We start from the raw sequence: 26,470 nt of genomic DNA, 5'->3' as shown, positions 1-26,470 counted from the left end.
TAATGACTGAAAAACAGTGCGTGAATTATTTCAGGTTTTCAGCTACATTGAAAAGGGTGCCGAACACGATTGGAAATTGATCAAATAAAAAAACCGCTCTTCAAGTAAAAAAGTGAGCGATTGTTCAATTTATTTAAATTGATAAAAAAAAAAGGGAAAAATCGAGAACGAAGAAAAAACGAAATCATTTCGGCAGAAAAATGTATTTGATGGTGTTCTTATCGTGCAGACTACATTTGTTTTCCATAAAATGCCCATCTATCTGCGGTACAAGCGTTGAAACATATCAAACATCATTGATAGGTTTGAAAATAGTTGCAGCAAACAAAAAAATACAGCGTGGAAGACTCTAAAGCAATTTTCATTTTTCAACTTTATTTCGAAACCCTTTCCAATTTCGAGGCAAGAGAATTTTCGTCCTTCAATTATCCAGTAAACAAGTAAGAAATGAATTAAACAATAGTTGTCTTCGCTTCCACTCGAAAGTTGAGATTTTTTTCCCACTTTCAAATTTTCAAACCAAATAAAACGAATCGACCAACAGTTTTCTATTCTTTCTTTTCTGCAATTGCGATAATTCACGAAAGAATAGTATTGCCCCGAGTATAAGTAACAGTACCAATTTTACCGACTGAGTAATTTTTGTGTGTTTCGACTTTTACGGGATATTATAAATTTTACTCAACCGAATGTCCTAGAAATATCAAATAGCGAATCAAATAGGAGGAGATTAACCAAAAAACAACAACTCTTGCTATCTGGAATCGAACGTGAGAATAGTTATCGCGTTCATGGGCGAGTACAATGACAAAATATACAAAAGCTCGCACAAGTAAGCTCCGACTCCAACTACGTATGACAAAGATAATAATAGATCACACTGGACTAAAGATAACATGTAAAGACGAAGTTCGGATGTGCTGAACGACCGAAGGCTACGCGGGTTAAAAATATAATCTCTCTGTCGCTTTCCCGATATCTGTTCGAGATAAGCAGCTGAACTTCTTTACAATTTCAACTATCCACAGAACGCGGAAACACGACTGACTAACGGAATCCGCCTATATTCCACATCCGTGGGCGGATGGAAAATTGAATACTTGTCCATAGACTTGCACGATTCCTGGATCGTTATCAAACCAAGTCAACCGTGTAACCACAAATTAGACCTGAATACCTGTGGTTACGTTGTATACCCATACCCATGGTGTAAGGAAACAAGATGCGCATTAACAAAGTCACGTGATCCCCGCATTACGTCACGAGAAAAATTCCGCATCTGTCGTAAAAAGTACAACATAACCTGTGTAAACAATTATTTAACATCTCAACATTATTCCCCTATCAAATAAGATTTGATAGACGTGAGAATGAAAGGCTATTTTATAGCTTTTAAAAATAATGCTCAAAATGACGTCATATGGGGGCACGTTCTCATCGGCCGAAGAAGCAAGTTTTCGATGGGCAAAAACTCACTTTATTTCCTTACACCATGTAAACATACCGACGGATAGATAGCTGGATCTAATCCACCATAACTATAGTCATGTCATTGGGAACTGTATTTTTTTTTTTTTAGGCATCTCAATCAAAATTGATTTGCACTCACACCTCAATGTTTATTATACGATAATAAGGTTTCTCCCAGTTTCAAAGTAAGGAGTAAATTCGTTACCAGCGTTACTAAAATAACAGCCATACACCAAGTTATTACGCAAATCAAATGAATATTTGAAAACTCGACCCCCGTTTTGAGTTTCTGGATTTTTCGTTTCAATACTAATCCGCCAGACCCTAAATACTCTTATCCAAGCAATACTGCCAAACATGCAAGTGAATTTTTTACAACACATCAGAACTCATGTGATCCGATATGGTCTAGTGGCTAGGATACCTGGCTCTCACCCAGGAGGCTCGGGTTCGATTCCCGGTATCGGAATTTTTTTTTTTATAATCATTTCGATTCAATTTTTTATCTCTTCCTGATTCACATAGAACGTTACTTTGGGATTCAATGTTAAAAATTTGCAGACGCGAGTGTTTTTAAAGGAATTGTGTCACGTTTATTACTTGCATTTCTACGATATATATATGTAACATTCCAGAAGGATCACTTGTGCCTGTGTTTCTCTAGACATAACATTTACATCATAAGGTCAAACCATAATTGAATTTTCCAAGTTGCAATTCTGCGAGCTGGCAAATTTGCAATCTGCAAACAACTTGAAAGCAATAAATATCTAGGGACAAGATATGACAGGCCTGTAAATATCCTAGCTTATTGTCGTCATCTGACGGACGGCCTTTCGCGAAATTACGAAATTTCCGGACGATGCCGAAGATGAGATTTGACCGCTGCGAGTCTAACAGATTATCGGTGAGAATATTTAGCATAAGTCTTGCGGATTGTTGACATGTCTTAACAAGTTTTTTCAACTACGAAATAAAGTCGAAGCACTAAGCACACAAGGGTGTAAAATTTGTCGATTGAATCATTCTGTGAGAGCTGTAGGGTAGAAAAAAAAAATTATTCTCACTGTCAGCACTTTCGATACGTCATTGCGGCATCTGTAGCAGCTAAATCCACGATATTCAAGGAAAAGGGTGTTTCGGTAAGTATAAAATATTCGATTTCGTTTCGAGTGTGAAACTACGGATTCCGACCTCGACGAGTCTCTGATGGAAATCAGGGACAATCCGAGCTTCACGAGCGGAGTGAAATACGATAGGAGGAAACTTTTGGATCCTGAAGCAGAAAGAAGGAAAACGAGCAACAAGAGTCACGCGAAATTCCAGATCCTTTCCGCGGTTGGAAACCATTTTATCTCTTCTCCAAACCACGTACCCCTGAAGGAGAAGTGGCAGAAGAAGGAAACGGAGAAGGAGGAGAAAAGGGTGACAGGTAACAGCCTCGAGGTATGTATACTGTGTATGTATACGCCGTGGAGAACTTGACGGGTCTTCCATCTTTTGAACGGAATAATCGTATAGAACGTAGTCGAGAAATGCGATACGCTTTGTCGAAGAAAAAGGGGTTGGAGCGTCTCGCTTCGGTGGGCGATTTCACCCCCATAGACAACGTTTATATGTGATATGTGTATAACTTCTCCACTTATCCTTACATTGAAGAAATCCTTGCAACCGGAAATGTAGCAAATCTTCGAATTTGAAGGTGAAACTTCATGAAATGAAGCATAATTATTCATTTGGAAAACGTTAGGTGAACTAGACTACTTTAGTCCTTTTTTGCAACGCTTGCACAAAAAGTTCGATTTTGTGACGCATATTTAGCGCGCGAAAAGTCAGCAAGTCCTGAACCTTTCCTAATTATGTTTGCAAAATCGTACGTTCCGGACTAGCGGTTACGCAAATTCGAATTTTACGCACTCTGTTCATGAAACATCTAGTTACACTAGAAGAAAAAATATTTCAATTCGATTCCTGCACTGGTGCAAGAATTTACTATTTTGTGCACTAGGTGGGAAAAAATAGTGTTTAATATACTATTTCTGTGCTGTTGCGCATGCGCACCGGCAAATAACTCAGTTTTACGTACTGGCAGTACGACAGCGTCACGAAGCGCGAGTTACCTAACCACAATTTTGTAGTTCAAGATATCAGTGGCATCTTTTCACATCAAACACACAAATAGCACTTCTCGAATCAAACGTTCAGATCACATCTGAGAGAGTGTGGTTCGTGGAACCAGCCAGAATTTACCGTACTTGTAACATAAAATACTATTTTCATTACTTTTCCATCGACAATTTTACAGAGTTTAATTCGAATTTTTATTTAAAACGGTCCCCGATTCTTCCGATTTCATTCTAACAATCAAATTCTGAGATCAGATCGACACGCAGCTAAAAATTTATTTACTCAAACCTGCATCTTGATAATTTTCCTAAAAACTAAGAAACACAAATGAAATTATTCGTTTACAGTTGACGTGTAGCTTTGCAAGTTTTACTCAACGTCAGTTTGATATAATTGTTAATTAGTTGAAAATACGTTCCCCGTGAAGAAACTTCGTTGCAGTTTAGAATTCGAATTGATAAGCAAAGTGTTCGATAAAAATTTCCATCATTTTAGTTTACCCACCCCATGAGATTACGATAAAAGCTGGTCCACCTTAAACTCATTCGCCGTTAACCTCGTGCCTAAGCAAATACATAGACACGAGCAGCTTTCATCTGTAATCTACATTCGCAGGGAGTGCTTATGCACCGTGAACTATGACAAGCATAAGTTATCGAAAACTCGAGTACAGTGGCTAATGCTCTGATGGTAATTTCATTCGCCCTGCCTCGGAAAATACTGCATCACCTATGTACCGTATGCATACGTATATCCGAAGCTTACGGATTTTCGAAGACTTGCATACCTAATGCAAAGTTTGCATTATGTATTTCCACGTTCAGTTTAATAGTTGTGAGGTATAATATAGTCCACGCGGAGCAAGAAGTTCGAATTCTAAACCACGAAAGTTCGAGATGCTTATATATTAAGGATCACATTATGCACAACTTTTCACTGTTCGCAAGGTGCCTTGCGAAATGACTATCCTTGTTGGTATCGGAGATGAAATTAATGGAATATACAGTGCAGCTTAATCTGCAGCAAAATTTTTCAAATGGATTAAGGAAAACTCTTCAATTTAATTTACTCTGATCACATCCCATGTGAGTGATCTAGAATCCAGCATATTTGTGACGACATTTTTTGCATTACACTGCTATCGTTCAATAATTTCCCATCGCACAACAAAAAAAGATCCTGCAGTAACAGTAAAATTAATAATGAACGCCGGAAAAACACTTTGCATGCGCGACGAAAAACGTAAAGAAAATATGGAACGATCCAAACTCGCATAGCTACCCAAATGAGGTAAAAACTCACAAATGTAATTTGTAACTGTACAAAAAAATTTTATCATTATATTTATTGCGCACACCAGCAGAAAGTTTTCGGCAGATTAATGATACCAAACTTATTTCATTTCCTCTAATTGTGAGAAAAAAATAAGACCGCTGCTCGTTTTTCAACCCCGATTAAATTCACCGTTCATCAAAAGTTCCGTTTTACGAGTGATCGAAATCCCTCGACAATCAAAGATTGTTCTCAGAGCTTCATCCTCAGACCACGATTTCGAACTAAATCGCAACTATTTCGATCTGGAGTATCGGCAAAAAGGCGTGTAAGGGCGATTTGCAGCATAAATCAAAGATTTCGGAATGCAAGACTTGGGGCGTCAGGCTAAAAATATTCAAATACATGAAAAGTATCGACTGTTGAACCGAACGTGGAGTCGTGGAGTCAATTGGTCTGTAGGGGTGGAAAATCCCGTGGCGAGTATCTCCGACGCGTAGAAATGCCATCGCTGTCGGGGAAGGGGTGAATTTATTTCGCCGATAAAGCTATGCGAGGAAACCACGGGGGAATACGAATTAGAGGACCGTTTCGTCTATAATTGAACCACGACAATCTATTTTGAAACCTGATTCAGCCGGGAACTTGCGAAATCGAAACTATCGAATTTCCTGCCCCCGTTGCGTCGAAGCCTCCGAAAAGATCAATAGCCATATTTCTTCGATGAAAGTACTTTTTACTTTTTACTACTCTGTGCAGAAATTTATATTCAAAGTCCTGCTCATAGATTAGTCGTCGATCACCAATGATGGACGGCTAGCTTTAATTTCAATTAATTGATTGTCCTTCAATGATGCAAAGTAAGATTTGGAACTTGTCTGCAATCAAGTGGGGGGAAAATGAGAGGCTCTGAATGATATACAGTAAACTAATAACGTTCAATTGTGTCCCAGAAGCGATGCCGCTTATGGGATTGAAATTCCAAATTTGAAAAGTTTCGAAAACGCCTAATTCCGATTTTTTTGGTGGGAAAATTTCAAGTAAAGAAATAAAGCTCGTACGAAACAACAAATTTTCAAATGGCCGGGAACCCGACGGCTCGGAGTTCCAAAATGCAAGATTCCAAAAATTCAAGCTACGATAGAGCAAAGTTCCGAAAAATAAAGTTTCGATGGGGTAAAATTCCGAAGATCAAAACATACTCACGCAACTAGTGAGTGTAAAAAATCAGAAAGCCGAAAATCAAAATGACCAAGATTCCGAACGTAAAAATATCGAAAATCCAAAGCAAAGAAAGATTAACGTGGTGAAATTTTACCAAACCAGAAATTCACAGAACTGAAAATCTTCGAGCACTTAAAATTTCCATGTTTCAGATTTTTTAATTTTTCATTTTCGCACTTTCGAAACTTTGAGCTTCACATTTAGGACTGTCTGAAGCTTTGATTTTTCGTCAAAGTTTGATTTCCTTACTTTAAGTTATGCCAACAAGAAATTCAGAATTTAGTACTTCCGGAACTTTTCAAATTTGACATTTCAATTCCGCTTCTAAGAAGCGTCTATTTCGGTTTGAGTAACTGACACAGCCTCGGGGCAATTTTGTTAAAATTACAAAGTTTCGTGACACGTCACTGCGATTGTCACCGGGTAAATTGAATTTTATTTTTTACAGTGAAGAGGGTAAGAAATAAGGACGAAACTTTTATCATTCGCTAGTCGGACAAACGTTTTTCATCGGACAAAAGTTACAACAGTTACAACAGCAACTCTCTTTCTCTCGAGAACGAACTACGGAAACTGATTTACCTTTTTCACATATTCCTATGTGGAAGAGGATAAAAAAATGGCGTCGACTGGGCTTTGATGAGGAAAAAATTGAATATCAAAATTACTAGTCGAGTGAAGTTGACACGCCAGGCAATTCTGACAGCCGAGAATCTTCATTTGCAATATGCACATATTTTATGTTCATAGGCAGAAAATGCTTTCACACAAAATGTATCCGAACCTTCTCTTCATTTTGCTCCGAATATTTGAACTCTCGTTCGAAACAACGGGATCAAAATCAGGACGAAACGACTTGTTCATCAATGCCGTTATCACCGCAAGTACATAACCGAACGCGCGTTGCAAGACATTTTCAAGACGTTTCCAAGATTGGGAGAAAAATGTTCCCCTACTATTGAACGAAACCCTCTGACATTTTCCTAATTAACCTGACTGATCCTCGAACCCTCTGAAATTCCAAGAATTTCAACAAGATAATTCTTCACTCTGATCATGACTAACCTAACTTCTTTACAATTTACGAAGGATAAAAAACGAAAGTAAATTTCCGAATCGAGATGGAAGTGACGTGCCATCTTTTTCGTACATACCGTCGGTAAAAGAACAAAGTTGAACAACTTGAAAGCGGCAAATTTTTCAGCTCGCCTTACAGCCATTTTCATTGTTCTTATCATTATCGTTCTAATTATTATTTTAATCAAACGGACCTCGCGGAGAATCAAGGCGTGTACCAAAAAGGGAAGAGGTAAAATAAGAGAAATTCAATTTGTCGACAGCACGCGTAATGGGAAAAACGTCTCACGTCTTCCTCTCTCTATCTCTGCCCTTTGTTTACCTCACTACTGTACAATTCGCAAGCAATTAGAACAATACCTTTCTCCCGGGGTGATAACAATAAGTCAAATTCCGTCATTCTTCGCCTCTCTGGCCTCGCGCTCACATGCATGTTGGATTAGAGTGTTTTAGAAAAAAATAATTGCCTTTTTTCACCATGGCATTCCATTCAAAGTTTGTTTAGGTAGAAAGAAAGATTCTGTTTGAAAAAATGAGCGTTCTACGTTATGTGGAAGATCGCACTCGGTTAATTTTTTACTTTCATTCATTTTTTTAAAACTTATGAATTACCGTGAAGAAAATTTTTCATCGCAAAATAGTTATAATTTCATATAAACTTTTAATATGGGAGAATAAGATTTCCGGTTTATATACCGTTGTGTTATGAATATAAATTTCGGGAAAGAAATGATAGTTGAAGTTTCTCCGTACGTTAAAAAAAAAAAAAATTTGAAAACTAGGTGAAAAATCAAACGATCGCGATTTTCCACGTAACATAGAACGCTATTCTTTCGAAAAACCTTCTTTTTTTTTTAACTTAAACAAACTTTTTAAGGAGTTCCACGGTGAAGAATCACAAATAATTTTTTCCTAAAACACCCTAATGTTAAATACATGTGCCCTGCCCCGGCACTTGATACATTATAAAATGGAAAAAATATGCAGGATGTATGGAAGGCTGTTTGATGAAAAATGTGCCGAAAAAAAAACGTTTCAAAACAATTATTATAAAAGTAGAACGGAAACTCATTGGTTTGATTTTGAAGCGGTATTTTTTTATCGTAAATAAAATTTAAAAACCTTGAATCTAAATAAATTTCATTATTAACAATATCAAAGAAATCTCGTTATTAAAGTAATTTTTTTTTTTATTTACTTTTCTGTTGTTTTCTTTCATCACTTACAACCATGTTCGATGATCTAATTTTGATGAACATGATCAGATTCTTTGTTCGAAAATGAATTCTATACTCTAAATCGCGAGGCATGAATTCTAATTTCTTAAGCAGATCGGTTGGCCAAAAATCGATACTTTTTAGTAACTTTATCATGAGATTATCGTACATTGAGTATTACTTCAATTATTAGATTCGTAAGCTGGCAGAATCTTTTTGAAAATATGGAAACAGGAAATACTTGAATTATTAACAAAAACTGAGACCTGCTTTACTTTCGATCGATTTAAAATTATGGTAAAAATATAGTACATTCCTTCGACTTCATTCTGTGACGGTTTATTCTATAAATACAACCATTTTCTACAAGATCACTAAACAGATGTAATTTTTCCCAGTAGTCAATTCAACATTGGCATTTATTAATCATAATCGGTATCGTGCAGTGTTGAAAAATTATCAAATATCCAAAGTAATAAAAAAAGGTGTGTCAGTGATTTTTGATTTCTAAAACGTAGCCTTCTAAATAAAATGGGTTATTTTCTTATATAACATAGTATTCTAAATAAAATGAACCATAGATCAAACTAATCTGCGACATATTCAATCATTTCAAAGTGAAAAATTAAAATCAAGCGTCTCTATCTAAGCTAAATTAAGTAATTCCATCATTTTAATTTCTTTTTTGTTTTTGGAAAGATCTTCGTAACCTACGTATATGATAATTTTTTTTTAAAAAATGTATATAGTATCTTATTTGACCAACCAACCTGATCGTCAAGCCTTTCGTTTGGCTAAAAAAATCTCATACAATTGTCGCAAAATCGCGGATGATAAACTAGAAGCGTAGCGAAAGAAAAAAAGAAACAAAAAAAAAAAAACACCATCATCGCTTACATCTCGCTCATCGAGATCCATTGCTGTGAACAATGACCGGACGCAGAGAAGACTTTGGGTCTGATTATTACAAGTAACGAAGTTGAAACAACGAGTGAAAGATTCTCTCGGCGGCAGAATTTCTCGACGATCTAATTACAATTTAGGTTTAATTGGTTCTGGCCGCTGGTTTTCGGCTTTTCTCTTGACGCCTTGACGCCCACGCTCGGCGTTGCCCTGCGACAATGGTCTCAGACTTTATACAGAACCGTGAGACAGTTTCGAGTTCCAGAGGTCTGGAGGGTGAGCGACGTTTGAATGAACGTGAACCGTATTCATCAGCGACGAATAAGCAGACTTGAAATACGCGGTGCCATGTGGTAAGAAAATGTGGATTCAACGATTAACACAATTTTCATAATCCCTTAACTTCTGCGTGTTCTACGCAAAAGTGATTGCTATGAAATATTTCTCCAAATTAGAAAACGTGGTAATTTACTTCGGAGAAAAATTATAATCTATCTTCTGAGACTTTTTTTTTTTTTCATCTCTTAAACAACGCTTTTCACCAAGCAGCCAAAAGCAAATTAGCAACGTTTTACCGTTTTGATAATTTCATTTCTATTTAAACGGAAGTGGAACTCTGAAACAAATTCGATGGTTAACGTCATCTGGTGACGACTGGTGGTGGGAGAGCAAACTATGAAAATGAAATTGATTTTCGTATATATATATATATATATATATATATATACACATGTGTACATATAAACGATCAACGATACAGAATTATCAAACTCGGCGCTGATAGATAAACGATAGAGTAAATAACAATCACGGTATAGAATTGCAGTGAACAGGGATTTATTACTTTGTTGCCGTTGACGCTCTTTTTTTCTTGATCAAAAAGAGAGAAAAAAAAAAAACGACTTTGTTGCTATACCGGCTCTATATTTGTACGAGGAAAATGTAACGGAAAATAACCGAGTTTGTGCAAAGCGTTTAGCAGTGTAGGAGCATGTCTAACACAGGATTCTGAGGCAGAGTCGTTAGCTCGTGCTATGCAGCTGGAAAAAGGTGAGGATTTTTTTATTTTTTTATTTTTTATTTCCAAGGCGTCGCTGTGCAAAAGCCCGCCGAGTTTTCAGGGCAGCTCATGCGCCTGAAACGACCCAAATCTTTGTCGCTAAAAGAGTTGTTGATGAAAAAAGAAGGGTATAAGAGAAGAGAAAGACAGTAATGAAGAAGGAAAAAAGTTGTGGGGGGGGGGGTTTAAATTCTGAATTTGAAAGCTTTCGAAAGTGCCGAATTTTGAATTTTTTTGTAGCGACACTTGAAGAAAAGAAATCTAACTTTGGCGAAACGTCAAAGTTTCGAATGGTCCAAAAACCCGAAGGTCAAATTTCCGAAAGGACATAACTCTGAAAGGTCACAATTCCGACCGTGGGAAAATGAGAAAATTAAAAAATCTAAATCATCGAAATTCTGAATGATTGAAGATTTTCAGTTTTGTGGATTTCTGGCTTGGAGAAATTTGACAGCTTTCGTTTTAATTTGTTTTGGATTTTTGATATTTTTACATTCGGAATTCTGGTCATTTCGATTTTCGTTTTTTCTGATTCTTTACACCCACCCGTTGAGTAAACAAAGCTGTATAAGTATGTTTGAATTTTCGGAATTTTACCCCATCGAAACTTAATTGTTCGAACGTTGCTGTATCGTAACTTGAATTTTCGGAATCTTGCATTCCGAAACTCTGAGCCGTCGGGTTTCCGATCACTCGAGACTTTGTTGTTTCGCCCATGTTTGATTTCTTTACTTCAAGTTTCGCCACCAAATAAATTGGAATTAGTGGCTTCCGGATCTTTCAAATACGGAATTACAACCCTGTCCCATTTATGGGTGGATAAAGAATAATTAAACAAATTTCAAGTCTCATTGTCACGAATATAGTTTTTCCTCAATCGGTAAAATAAATTTCGGTAAGTTTCGGCAATTGTATTCTTGAACTAAATGAGTAAAACCCAACTGACTTTCTAATTACTGGTTTGTAGAATCGAATGAATCACTTTGACTCTATTACAGGTTAACATTGATGGATCAAAGTTGATTATCTAAGGAATTTATCGGTGAATTTTCTATCGTATAATATTCAGTAAAAAATGACAAAGTCCAACTTAGTTTGCTTCGATACAATTATTCATTTGACATTCCGCGCTTTGCATCTCTTCCCTTCACTTTTAACTAAATATTAACTTTTTTCTGCGCTTTTGCCATTTCCTCGTTTCAATTCCCACAAGAGCCTACGACTCGTATTTCTATGACGCCCTCGCTTTCCGACTTGACTATACACCAGCAGGAATACAGTTTATTTCAATTACACCCAACGAAGTATCCTGGAAACTACGATTACACTTGCTCTACATTACTTGAAAACAAAAGCAAAAACTGCGCGGTCGACTGTCGGCAGGTACTGTGTGAAAAATGGGTTTCGGTCTTGCGACGAAATCAAAGAAAAAAAAAAAAAAAAGAAATACTCAGCCAACAATATTACTGTTAACCAAAACATCCCTTAGCCAAGATCCAACTTCCAAAATTCAAAAGAATTTCACAAAAGGAATTGATTGTATCGATATTACATATTTTTATTTTGCACATATTTACTCTGAAAATCGATTTCACCCATCAAAATCTAAATTCACACGCATGTTTGTAGATAAATTTCGCAAAGGACCCCAAATATCGAAGTTTTAAGTGACCGCCTCATTCGAATACAGACCATCATCGATACCACCCGACACATGCTTCACTTACTTCAAATCTGCGAAAGTAGTTGGTAATTCAGCGATGGCTACCAAGCTAAAAATAACCGATGCATCGATTAATCGAGTCCAAAAAAACAATCGGAATCAATTATTTCGCATTTTTTTGAAACGGTGAATACGAAACCAAAATTTTGAAAATTTCAGTACGTAATCTCAGTAGCGACAAATTTTTTTCATGATTCACAGTTTCGTTCAAGATATTTTTCAATTTCATGTGTAAATATTCATTGCATCGAATAGGTACCTGTTTAGTAAGTAAGACGACGATAATAATACTTGATACTTTAATTACATAAATTGATATTGTATCGCGTGGTTGATGGAACTAAAAAAACAAAATCCGATTCTGAGAAAAAATAATCGAATCGGTCGTTTAATCGAGCTTGAAAAATAATCGATTATTTTTGGTCATTCTCAGCAGGCACGGCGAGATCAGTTATCGAGTATGCCTATCGTTTTGACCGTCGAAGAGGAAAGCTGCTCGCGAAGTTCGGTCGTCGATAAATCACGCCTGAGCTTTAGCGAGGGCAATGCTTTATCGAATATCGTCGAATTCAGTTTCCTTCATCCCGCATGCAATTGACGTTCAACAAAAGTCGCTCGATTGTTTTACCGCGACGATCAGCGGTTGCTCGAAATTTCCGCTACCCCATTAATTTTGTTGTGCAAAATTATCGCAATATATGACGAATGGCTTATTACGCCGCGTGATTGCACGCGTGCAATTCAACGGCTTTCAGGATTAATCAAATTTTGTCCGTCGTTGTTGACACCCATTGGAATAAGAATTACCTCCAATTAAGGTGTCACTCACGCGTGATACGACAATCCGTTTAGTCCACCCGCGTGGAATAGAATCCGCACGATTGCTCGTCGATGTCGCTTTTCCTACACTGATTTTCCCTGTTATTTAATTCTCAGGCAGACTCGCTTATTCAATAATTATTTACCAACGACCAGCAGACTGATTTAGAACTTGTCATCCGCAAAGACGGAGAGCTGCAATTATCCTCGGCAAATACGATTTTACACCGAGTTTGTGAATTTACAACAAGACCTGCTTCACATAAACCGCAAAATTTGTCACCTCGATTTTTTGGGGAGAAACAAGTTTGTACGAGGAAAAATATATGCCGGTAAGATTTTACAAACACCTTAGAATCAGTGCCACAGCATTTTTTTTATTTTTTCTTGTTAGTCTTCAACGGTTTTGAATCTCTCACAGAAAGATTTTCGCACGGTGTAAAATTTTTCTAAGAACATCGATCAAGGGGAATAATAAAATTTTTGTGTTCCTAGTTACGAACAGTGAAATGTTCCATGTTCAAGACTTGAAAGAAATTCCATTGACCAGAATCCCGAATGAGGAATGAGCTGAAGAACTTTGTTGATGTAAGGTTTCTCCCCAAAAAATCAGTGTGAGATTTCATTATTCAACTGTTTATTCATTCATTCATTTATTTATTTATTTATTTATACCACGACGAAGTTTGAGTGAGGCAGGTGTCGTTGTAGGGATGGAGTCGCCATTAGCATTGGAAACATGAATTTTCAACCAATGTTATCTGTAAAGAAATCGAACTTGTCAGTTAAAAGTATAAAACAACGTCCAGTAATCACGAGATGCTCGTTTCTAGAAAATTAATAATTACACTCGACAAGTGGCTATACTAAAAAACCTTGAAAATGTTGCAACATAAAAACGGATGAGAGATAATTTTCTCATCCTTGCTTCTATTTGTAGATTTCAGGTTTGTTTTCCGAAGTATTCGACGCCCAAAAATAGTCATCGTTCGCAATTGATTATGATGAAAAAATCGCCAATTCCTCATGATCGATAAACCAGAAAAGTTGAGTTCACATGAAAAATAGAGTATAAGAATTTTTCTTGAATTAATCGAATCAAACCCTCAATCAAGTTTGATTCGTTTGTACGGTGATCCTTGAATCCTGGCAAAAAGAAGCCCAAAGAAGTTCATTACTCTGGATCACCGACAGTCCTTTCAGAACCAAAAATCTACGTAATTTCATAGATATTACAGAGAGTCAGTGTCCAAAATTTGTTAGAGAAACGAGCATAACGTAAACCTTCGGTAAGAAATCCTTCTAACAATAATAACAATACCGACTCCATCCCAAAAAGTATCCTCGCGCTACTTTCAGCGATGGAGAAAAATACCTCGATAAAAACGATCAGAGACGAGTTGCTTCATTTCGGAAGTTCATTATTTCTCCTAATCCTCACACAGATGCTGCAGTAGTCATGGCAACTCGGAGTTTAATCCCGGATACGTTGAACCCATGCAACCGTCGCGTGTCAAGGTGTCGAGAGGCGCGATTCGAAGATTAAAAATCGTGTCGACATCCAATTTGAAAAAATCAATTTCCCCGCCTCTCCTTACTTTTTTAACCTTCAAATGTTTCTTTCCCCTCTATCTTTCTAACGACGACGCGTTTCCCGTTCCTCGTTACGCGAATAAAGCTCGAGGCCGACGCAAGTCCGAAGTGCTTTCGACGTGGCGGCCAAGAGAATACTGAAGCTCGTTCCTCGCGTTCGGCGAACCTGAGTTCTACACCCACCCCCAAAACCAGCGGCGCACAAACCCTCGCAACTGTTGCGCCCCCGCCCTCCTCTGATCTTAACGTTTTATAGCCGTTGCCGTACCGCGATAATTAATGCTAACGATTTGGCAACGGACTCAAAACAGTTCCGGAAAACTCACTTTGCCCGCATTTTCCCACCCCCATCGACGATTTCCTATCCCTTGGATGAGAGGGAAAATATTTCGAATCCGGCAAACTTTCTCTGCCGGATAAATTAATTATACCGAGTGCAAGCGATCGTTTCATGGTGGTACCGTTTCAACGCCTAACCAAATTCCGGCATCGATATAATCAGTTTTGACGGGTATTTGGTTTTTTTTTTCCGTCGAACAAGTATCCGCAAACACTAATATGATCCTGTCAATATTACAAAACGCGATACAATAATAAATTTCCAAACTTTTCTCATCGCTGAAATGTAAATTATTTTTAAGGTGTCGCTGACTTCGCTTGTCATATGTATATGCCATGTATAATTTTTTACTCGAGGGTTTTTGGGTCAGCAAAAATCGTTTTAAATTGTAAATAAACTGTAATCAGGCTAGGCCACGGACATTCGTGAAGTGGGACGCTGAGGATCCGACCGTGACTGAAAGGATTAAGCGAGCTCTGTAACCGGATTAATTTTCAGTCCTTTTCAATCCAGTAGTAAGAACATATTTCAAATTCAGCCATTATCCCGTCCCTGACATATATACATAATATGCGGTGCTTCCTCGTCACACATATCATTCATCTTGAGGGCCCGTCAAAAACGGTTCGAAGCTGCAGAGACCAGAAATTATGTACCTACCAACGTATCTCGATTCAACAAGGTGCAAGACTGAATAAATCATTCCGTCGTGGGTGTCGCGGAACGGGGATCTATCGATCATTTTGCCACCCGACTCGCCCGCATGTAAGAGTCGATTTGTCGCACCCAGCTCGCGTCACTTTGCTTATTTAGGTGCAGCCCGTTCCTTTGCGATATCAATTGAGCGATATGCTGTCGCTTGGCATTTCCGCCCCCGTCGAGTTCTCCACATTCGTATTCAACTCGCGCGAATCTAAGATTCCACTTTTCTTGCCTGCCTGCATGGGACAAACGGAGTATAAAACTCGGCGTCACGTACCGTTCTTGAACAGTCGGTCAAAAATGTTGCTTCGCAAAGTTCTCGCCGCCCTATTCCTCACCCTGGTGCTCAAATTTACACGGCCAGTTCACTCGAACGACGAAATGGAAGCCGGAGAACGTCGACACTTTGAATTATCGCCGGAAGATGCGGTACCGATGAATAAATGGGTGAGATGTTGTGAGGAAAATTTACATTTTGTTCAATGAGTGACAGAAGAATTCCGATTTTTTTTTTCTTTTTTTTTTTTGAAATCAAACAAAGCAATCGCATTGCACTTTTGTGATATGTGCATCGTCAAATTTAGGACTGTTTGAATAGAATGAAATCATTCCATGCATGGTCGATCACGATTTTTGTCTGTGCTTTAAACTGTGACATTGTGTTTTGGATTTTTGGATTTCTGATCATGTTTAGCAGTAGTTATTGAAATATCGATGTAACCCGATATGTGTGTGAAGAGAAAATGGTATTTAAAAGGAGCATCATTTTTCAGATATAGAATACATTTTTACGTACTTCCGAGCTGTTTATGAAAAACATTGAATATTTCTTCAAGTGAATCAAATTGATGGCACGAAGAGGGTTCTGTTTTGAAAATTGCACACCAGTTGGTCCGTTCAAATTACCCTAAAGCGATCATATTCCGACTGTAATCTAAGTCATATTTCCACTTTTCCGTAATACAAATTTCAAATGCTTATAAAATCACGTTTCTCAAGCTCCCAACGTTCTTTGAACGAAAATTGAAGTCACCTATTAATGAAAAATTCATCAATACGTATGCTCATTACACATCGAACGATGCAAAGTTTTGGAAAACAATCAACGTGGTATAAGCAGGTTCATATTTACCCTAAATTGATCTTTCGGAACTTTACCCAAGTTGTGAAATTTGACAACATTGTTAATGCGAAAGAATCTCTTCCAGATTCTTAAATTTAAGAATGTCTTCGAAATACCTCGAGAATTCACTCTCTTGTCAAGCGTTGGAATGCGAGGACATCGAAACACTTAAGAACTCGTAAAGAATGCTCCTAAATACCGAAACAATTATATCACCCGGTGGTAACACGAGCACTTTCCACGCCCTCGCTCATTCCACGTGGGCGTACCGACTAGAGTGGTATCGACTAACCCACGAATTTTCTCCGCGTGTTAACAGGCCGGTGTAGATGACGCCAGGAACAGTTTCCCCGGCGATTTGATCGTCGGTTATCGTCTGGCGGACGAGGTGCTCTACAGGCGGGTCATCGAAATAAGAAATCCGACAAACGAGCTGAAAACTGGCATAATTACCTTCTCGGTGCCCAGAGGTGGGTGAAAATTCAGAGAGGCGGGGGTTGAAATTTAGGATTCGAAAAGTTCCGACAGCGCCGTATTCCAAATTTTTTGATGGCATCGCTTAGAATAAAGAAATCAGTCTGTGATGAAACATCAAAGTTTCGAACGATCCGATACCCGAAGCTCAAAGTTCCGCAAAGGCATAACTACGACAAGTCAAAGTCCCAAAACCGCGCGAATGAAAAAATTTAAAAATCTGAGACATCGCGATTCAGATTGAGCCAAGATTTTCAGTTCTGTGAATTTGTAGCTTGGTGAAATTTCACCACTTTGATCTTTCTTTGTTTCGGATTTTCGATACTTTTACGTTCGGAATTTTACTCCATCGATAATTTGTTTTTCGGAAATTTTTCTCGATCGTAACTTTACTTTTCGAAACTTTGCTCCATCGTGACTTGAATTCCCGGAACATTAAGCCGTCGGATTTCCACCATTTAAACTTTGTTGTTTCGTGAAAGTTTGATTTCTTTACTTCAAGTTTCGTCGCCAAATAATTCGGAATTAGGCGCTTTCGAAACTTCAACCCTGCCTCAACTGAAAATATGTCTTTATATTTTCTTTTTTTTTTTTTCTTGTTCTTTTTACGCGAGGTACATAATCGGTTCAAAATTTAAAGCAATTTTTTGAAACTTGTTGACTAAATTCTGTTAAAATCTTAATTTGAAACTGTTCACACAGACAAATAAGAAATGTAACAAAACAATGACATGACAGGGCAGAGGTTCAATAAGTAAAACTGAGGCTGATCAAGTTTGTTATAATTAAAAAAAAAAAAAAGCCCCCACGATCGAATTATTAATTTTAAAACATTGTATTCCAACAACTCATACAAGTGAACATTTTTTTTAATACAACGCACTTTGTTCTTTTGCTTTCGGAAAAACTACATCTAAATTGAAAGTGACGTAAGGAGGAATTAGAAACAGGCATTATAGCTGATCGGGAGATCTCAGGACTAGGACCACCTAGGTTTGACACGTTTTACATTACAGGGCAATTTCACTACGTGAGCGCGATCAACCGAGCGGGAAGCGTGGGCGTGATGTGCGAGGAGCCCTACACGATTGGCAATTCGGAAACGGGTTTCAGAGTCAGGTCGCAGCCGAATACTCAGGTGGTCCTGGACTGCACCTTCGCAGCTCATTGATTTCCACATTTCTCGTTTCCTTTTTCACCAGAAAATTTGCAATTCACTATTGAAGTTGATGATTGTACGTGCACCTAAGTGTACACTAACAAAGATTAGAAAAATAATAATAGGAAAATAAACAAAGTGTGCGGACTGAATTAAGTACGAAGCCTGATTTAAGGTGGTTTTTTATTCAATCCAAACAGCTTAACTGAAATTTAGACTCGGACTGATTGTTAATATAGTAATAAAGTGAATCCCACCTCGTTGAAAATATCATACCAGATTACCGGACAAATATGCTAAAACAAGCTTTCTCAAAATTGGATCTTTAACACAGCGCTTAAGGCGGCTTTAAGTTTTTTCTACGGATATACTATCATAATTATTTTTTTAAATCCAAAGACCTTTGCAAAAAAACTAGACAATGGTTGTTACCTTTCCAACGATATGTTGAAAAGTAGACGTCGCTGACCGATTCGAAAAGATTTTTAGCAACTCGATGATATGGCGGTGAATTTGAATATCGTGAATCCTATTTTCACACATCCTGGATTGATTTGTTACTAATAATCACAAAATGAAGAATAAGACGTCTCATCTTTAATTGAAGAAAATCTATTGTCCATCCAGACGCATGAAAATAATGGAACTATAGAATATATTAATTGTATCTGATGACAACGGTAGTCAAATTTAAACTATGGGCAGAACATTATCAATAAAATTATAATAAACTATAATTAAAAACGTTATTAAAATTCCTGAATTTTATTCTCCTACATTATCCCAACAACTTTAATTTAAATTACATGCAAACTTTTCCAAAAGGATATTTTATTGACTCCGGAGTCACTAAAGAACAACCTTAACTGTCACTAATTGTGGTGCGTGGATCTTGAAGAATCCACATCAGCCGCAGAAATAAGGAAGAAGAAGAAGAAGAAGCAGAAGAAGGATCGCTTCAAGATTCATTAGGGAAAAAGCGATGCCTCTCATAGTGAACATGCGGTATTATTTTGCGAGCAGTAATTGCGGAGATATTTATACGAATTCGAAGCCCGAAACCCTCCCGTCGATAATTACAAGATGTATAGAGGCAGCAGCTCCAGCACTTTCGTAGTTTTCAACTTCTTTCGTTAATTGCGACGCTATGAACTTAATTAATTATCGCTACATGGCTAGGCTACAGCAGCCTGCATTTTAAAGTCGGAGGTATGGAAAAGTTCATTAAAGTTTACGCTCATAACACTTTCTACTACTTTTCCACAGTAACTTCCAAGTTTCTCGATTCCCTGAGCAAGGAAACAACTTTTTGCTCGCCCATTTTTACAACTCGACTGGATTTACTTACGCGAGGATTATCTTGCACAGTTTTACAATAAATAGTAACCAATTTCTTCTATCGAATTTCATATTTTCCTAAGCTGAAAAAAATGTCTATTTCTTTTAGTAACTAGAAAATTCTAGTAAACTGAGTATCGTTACAATAACGTTTCACATATTGTGGATAATACAAAAAAAAAAAGAAATGCAGTACAAGTGACTATTTCGTGTAATTATACATGTCTATACTGTTACGTATTGTTGTTTAATTTACAACATTAAATCTGATCGATTAGTTGACTATATTTTTTTCATATCAATAAAGCCTTAAAATGAATTTTTCTATTACACCAGCATCAAATTATGATTACTATTATCAAAAATTGTTTAATTTACAACGTAACACGTACCTACCGAATATTATTACTCACTTTCATTTTGTATCATACGCTTGTGGTAAAAAATAATAAAAATTATTAATTAAGTACCGGTGCAGTAACTAAAACCAGAAATTTCTTCCAGCGTGACGCGAAATTCTTATTGAAACAATTACGTTATTAACCGTAGCGTGATTGATGAAAAATTTAGCAGGAATATATGAATGATCGAAATTTACAACTTTTAATAACAATCCGTCAGAAGCAAGTGTCGCAATTATTCGTCAGCTGTGAGACGCCGAGGCGCAATACCCACCTTATAGCTAGGGTATGTACTATATATATACAACCGTGTTCGACTTAACGCGGGAGGATCTTCAGCCCTGCAGCAGGCAGTGTTAATTAGACGGGTGTGAATAATGCGTGACGGCAGTAAATACAGCGAGCCAGAACTGCGAGGGTGTAAACTCTATGAGAAAAGACGTTTTGCGACAGAGGCTAGGACGGATTTCGAGGAGGCAGATCGGACAGAAAGCAGCGGAAACCTCGACGTCGAGAACGCGTTTTCAAGGGACCGCGTAGCGGCTTATTAGCGAAGTAAGCACCTCGTCAACTATCAACAAGACGTCTGTCTCTTCCATACATTATCTGCTTCTTCTACTAGACGCGATAATGTACCTCGCGCGAATCAGACGCCAAAAGACAGTCAGCCGTAACCAACGATATTAAATACGAGAGGAATTTCGGACCATTGAAATTTACAACCAATTTTCACCAATCGTTATTTCACCCCCGTTATGCTCTCACGTCCTTTGTGCAAGCTTTCAAAAAGGGAACGATACTTTTTTTTTTTTTTAACGTAGTGCATGTAAGTGAGCTGAAAGAAGCGATGTCACACGCGTAAGATTCGTTGTACACTTTTCATTTTGTGATCTACTCGCAGTTAGTTTTAGATTAACGCTACGATTATGCCTGTGTATCATTTTACGAAAAGGTGCTTTTTCTTCCGCCCAGAAGCGAAAGCCAACAATATTCATGTTTAAACGTGAAGTTTTATTTTGGGACTTCACCTGGATTTCCAATCGGACAAATTTCTTTTATGAAAGAGAAAATAAGAAACTAAAATTCAAATCGCGTAGTTCTAAAAGCAATATAAACAACAATTGATTCTTCTTGTTAAAAAAATAACAAACAAATCCCTTACTATTATTAAATAATGATCAGAGAGTTCAACATTACGTGTTATATTGATTGCAGATTATAAAGGTATATAAGAACAGATGGCGAAAATTTCTCATAAAAATTAACCAATGATCACATTCAAAGTGCTTTTTTTGTTAGGAACCAGGATTCGCTGACAGTGAATAATTGATAAATATTATCAATTGATTCGATAATAAGAAACTGAGAGCCCCGGTTTCACCGACCCCTTAATTACGAAGAAGCTCACTAGATTCTAAATCGCGGTTGGCACACCACGTCGTTATAAACTCCAGAGAGCTGGTCTCCTAATCCCCTAGAGTCTGGCAAATCACCGCCGGGAAATAAAGCATCGAATTCTACAATCTGCAATTGTTCGTTTGTTTCATTATTTTCCTCTCCGTTTTGTTCTCCGGTCAAATTCTTATACCCTTAGGATGTATTTCACGGAAGAAACAAACGACCCTGATTGGAAGGCAAAGTTTTTTTCCTCAATTTCAGGTTTTACACAACTTTCGTCACCGCTCGAGGACCTTAAACCAGACGTTGATTTTCGAGGAGGTTGTATTACTTTCAGAAATTGTAATCCAAGTCCGATAAAATACAACAAAGTCAATTCTCCAACGAAATTAAATTTAATTTAAAATCGCAAATTGTCCGAAGAAGCAGTACGAATATATGCAGTAATGGTGTCTCACTTTGACCGGTAATTCGAAATAGAAAAATGATTTTGATCGTGTGAATATTTGAATCGTAGGAGAAAATTCAACACCAGCGTTTCAATAGATAAAAAAAGACTATTATCGTAATGCGAAAAACGGCCAAATCAATTTATATACGATTCACGCTTCAAATTGTAATCGACGTGTCTCATTAACCGAACCATTGTTCCATGCTCAATTCACAATTGTACAAATTTGTAAAACCGGAACCCCTCGAGTTTAGGAGGATCGTATAAACCGACTGGATACCTCTTCGCATGCTTATAAATATTGACTACGGTATAACGTCTACCTTCGTTCTACCCTCCTGATCTGTTGTTCCTTCTCTTTTGTGGCAAGTGAGAGAAATAAGCTTGGATTTTAGTGGCGTATTACGCTTTTCGGATCTTTCCCTACATACCTTGCATGTAGAGAATTCAATTCGGCAAAGTTACGGTATAAAAAAAAAAATGTCGGATCTACACTTTAAGCTCGACGAAGTTGTTTCAAGAGTAGAAAAAAGCATCAATTCAAACGTGAATCTCCAAGTTTTTCAAGTTCATATTCTCGCCAGTATATTTGAGGAAAATTTGAGAAAAGTTATTGTAGGATTAGTCTCATAAGCGTACATTTTTAAAGAAAAAATTTCAAACATTTATTTTGTGTCCTAAATTCGTGCAAAGTTTTCATTCTAGGAAGAAATTCGCCGGCGTGTTTTCACCAGTGATAGAATTATGCGTGAAACGTAACTCGAAGGGTGTGAAAATGAAAGTCTGCGATCCTATCGTCGTAAGAAACGCGAGTATGAAAGATGCAATGAATATTTGCGCACAGTCATTTTCTGCAAAATGCTATCGGCTTCAGTGTCAGCGTAAACGGGGCGGACGCAGAAAGCTTGATAACCATGTTAGGAGTCAATTTCTGAGCCAAGAATAAAGCGACGCCTCTGAACACGTCTCTCAGCCTTTAATCTTTCCCTGACTACAGGCTTATCCGCTTCCAGACTCCTCGCCGCGATCAAACGACGTATTATACGATATTGGCACTGACTATCTCGTCTAACGAACCATGCCTGATCAAAGCTAGTAAAATTGAGTCAGGTCCGAGCAACTGTAGTGAATGTATTGAATTTCTAACTACGATTGCCGGTAATTTCACAAGGAGAAGAACAATGCCATTGGTACAGAACCAATGGATTTTATTGAAAGAGGAAGTCTGATTATTATTACAATATTCTGTTTATTATCATTCATTTATTCTATATCTTTTTTACAATTTGGAGCGAAAGAAAAAAAAAATACAACTATCCCGAAAGTCTCAAAGTTTCAAAATTAACTCGGAAAAAAAAACCAGAAAGGTTTTACAACAAATATTTAAAAAAAAGTGGTGCAAATAAATTTCTACAATATTCCCAAAATTTTGCCACTAATAACAAATTTATGCTTAAAATGTGAAAATGAAGGCGTGAAAAATTGAAAAACCGAGTATCTGATCATTGTTCTTGAAAGTTATACGCTCACCAATAATTCTTAATGTTCCAACATTTTCTCTTCCGCGTGTCGAATAAACAAGTTCAGTAACGTTCTTTCCACGATTCATATTACTCAAAGAATTGAAAGAATTGCTTCCACGAGTATTGGTTTTGAGAGGTGAAAACTTCTTCGACGTTTCTGTACCGTTGCTAAATCTATTTCCAATAAATTCACCAGGGGGGAGAAATTAACTTTTCGCCAATATCTTCGGCAAGTGCCCTGCGTGTATCTCAGTAGCGGCATTGTATTCAAATTTCTGCCGCTTATTCACGCTCGGATTTATGGACGGATATACATACATACATATATACGTATGAGTATATAACGGAATATCCGATACCCTGCGCCATAAAACCTTTTGTGAAATTTCATGCCCGGAGCTAAAACCGTCGACAAGCCAATTTCTCCACCAGGACTTCCGGTCTCGAAGGCATTAGCACAGTATTCGTTCAGTCAAAATAGGTCTGAATAAAAAGTAGTCGAGGTATGGCTGCATTTTTGTGTACCGCGGTTTTCGACCCTCGGGAATCAAACCTAAAATCATGAGGTGCGTAGCAAAATTTGACTCTTCCCTCAAAAACTGCTATCGATAGACGAACAATGACCTCGGAAAATTCTACATTGAATTACGTCCTCGTACGTCGGAAACTGAGTCGGATTAACAAATTATGAAAAAAGATATTGTTTCGCCAAAATTCCCCAGATGCCGTCGATAAGTTAAATTTCTTTTTTCTTAATTTGTTAACCCAACTCCGTTTCCGATATGTCAGGACATAATTCAACGTACAATTTTCCGCTCTGCACGATGGTCGAGTCATTTTTCATCTATCGATAGCAGTCGAAACACCGGCTGTGCAGCTCAAAACTGACTTCGCATTTGACTTCCTAAGGGTCAAAAAAACCCATACACGCAAAAATCCAGCCATATCCTGAATATTTACAATACAGATCTATTTTGACTGAACAATTTCGGAATATCTGCAGACAATTACCGAGGCCATGCAGGGCTAGGTGGCGGGAAAATTGGACGGCGGTACAATCCATCATCCGTCGTAACCGCGGACTGACAAACCTTCAGAAGCAGATGTGGCCAGCTGCATAATTCCGCAGATTGTATCTGCGAATGACCGACTAGCTTCTCCAAACGGTCGAAGGGACAGTGTCTTCTAGGCTTAGGGCTTTTTGCCCCTTCCATTACGAGAACGGAATTTCCCAAGAATTTTGGCCAAAGACCGTGAACGATGGAATTTGGTGAAAGACCTTAGTTAGCGGTCTGGACAGTGACGTAGCTGATACGCTCGGTATCTGAGGCCTGAACCACGAACGCGAAGTGTTACAAACTTCTCGACGTGATTAGGTTGAACCGTTACTCAACGAGACTCGAAACAAAGTTGCTGCTTTCTTCCCGTACTAATGGGGAGAAAAAGAGCCCTTAATTTCTATAGGGAAGCTACGAAGATACAACAATGTGCGATAATATGCAGAAATTAGAAAAACATAGTAGAAATGATTGTGAGTGCCAAAATGATCAGGTTCCATTTCCAATTGTAAAGTTATCCGATTGGTATACCTAAGGAAAAATACACTATTCGGAAAGCATCGAATGCTGAGAGCCGAGTTCCAATAACAATTGACGAAACAACGACGATCATTTTTTCTGAAGATATTGCAACGAATTTAAGCTATTGAAATTTTTAATGACTTAAAATCGTTGAGTTGAGATTCGGAAAACAATGGGAACTGATTGGGAACGAATTAAAAAGTGGATTCAGAGGAAATGCAAGTCGAATAAAACCAAATTCGTTATCTGTGATAAATCAATTTTGGTCAATCTAAGTCTCTTGTCTGATTACCGAGCGAGTGTACAACCGCTTTTCCGAAGAATCACAATTTCAAACGCCAACTTCACTGCACTCCAACAATTAGTCTACCGTGATGCGAATTGACCTCAGGTTTCTACGCGGAACAATTAGGTGTACTTTACGTCGTTGAGGATGACCAGCGGTCAGTTGAGCGCAGGCGAGGCGAGTTGATCGTCGGGAAGGCAGACTTTGGAGGGTTGTCGGAGGCAGGCGTGAAACTCTAGATGATGATTGATTGATTAGGGCTGATGGAGCGTCGGCCTCGTTCTTCATCCCTGTAACGAGTAGCGTCAGAGTGTTCGTGTACACGTTCAAGCTACGTTGTTTAAAACTTTCGAATATTTCACCGTGGTAGGTATTATTTACGCTTGAACAAGTCACAAATTGATGGAACGAGCCTGGCGTTCGCCAGCTTGAATTCTTCCACGATTTGATCCCCGAGTTTTCCCTGTCCAAACTAACCGGCAACGTTCATCCCTCCCGGACGACGCGACGTCGCCCTAATTGCGCAGCGACGTATTACCAAAATTCTTACCAACAACGGGTCGACCCCAAACCACTTACAATTTGCAATCGCGTGTTTCTGCCCTCTTAAAACGCCCAGAGTCCGGCGTGTAGCTGTCCAAGTATAATGACATTAAACAACAATATCTCAGTCGGCGAAAATCAGCGACAAGCAAACGGATCGTACTCGGGAATTCTTAAATTCCAGCGAATACTGTACGTTCTTAACCGCGTATGATGAGGTAGTTCGTGAATTCATGAATTACAGATTTAATCTTGAAAATTTTACTCAGCTGGTGAAATTATTTAGCTCGGCTGCCACCTGCACTCACTTCAATTCGTTTCTTTTCTCAGACGTACCCGCGGTTCGCATATTACTTAGACTTTGTGAACAGAGTACCAACGTTTTTAACCGGAAAATTTCCGTGTACTGGGTGTTGAGTATAATATTTAACAAGACATGCTTTTACGTTCGAATAAATACAGGCTGTAGGTATGTAACTCAATAGCTGCACAGCGTAATGCAAATTTTGACAATCCATTATCTTGAAATATAACCAACCGATTCATGACAATCTTTGGCACTAAATATACGCATGTACGATGCCATTTACAGCGGTATGGAATCTGCTAGTAAAGTATTACGACGAAATTTTAGAATTCTAACGACGTCGCAAAACGTCAAAAGGTA

General features: G+C 37.9%; 2 protein-coding genes and 1 non-coding gene across 5 annotated transcripts in view; 2 read left to right on the top strand and 1 right to left on the bottom strand.

Moving 5' to 3' along the window:
- LOC124175574 overlaps positions 1 to 26,470 on the bottom strand; it is a 114,897-nt gene that overhangs the window by 78,977 nt on the left and 9,450 nt on the right. For 2 of the 3 annotated variants that reach the window (XM_046555972.1, XM_046555984.1), the window contains exon 1: positions 14,268 to 14,602. The exons of the other annotated variant lie outside the window; for it this stretch is intronic. The gene's annotated coding sequence lies outside the window, so the exon portion shown is untranslated. Of the gene's footprint in view, positions 1 to 14,267; positions 14,603 to 26,470 lie in introns of those variants that run through there. 3 annotated transcript variants of the gene reach the window in all.
- On the top strand, positions 1,868 to 1,939 carry Trnae-cuc. Its single transcript has one exon. It is a non-coding gene; the product is annotated as a tRNA-Glu (tRNA).
- LOC124175595 lies at positions 15,828 to 18,967 on the top strand. The gene is made up of 3 exons (XM_046555998.1): positions 15,828 to 15,974; positions 16,970 to 17,120; positions 18,141 to 18,967. The coding sequence occupies exons 1-3, from the start codon at positions 15,828 to 15,830 to the stop codon at positions 18,293 to 18,295; spliced, it is 453 nt and encodes a 150-aa protein (XP_046411954.1). The 3' UTR covers positions 18,296 to 18,967.

The sequence above is a fragment of the Neodiprion fabricii genome, chromosome 1 (assembly GCF_021155785.1).
Source record: "Neodiprion fabricii isolate iyNeoFabr1 chromosome 1, iyNeoFabr1.1, whole genome shotgun sequence".
Lineage (NCBI taxonomy): Eukaryota > Metazoa > Arthropoda > Insecta > Hymenoptera > Diprionidae > Neodiprion > Neodiprion fabricii.
Note: the sequence above shows the minus strand (reverse complement) of the source record. Positions and strands in the feature narration are given on the sequence as shown.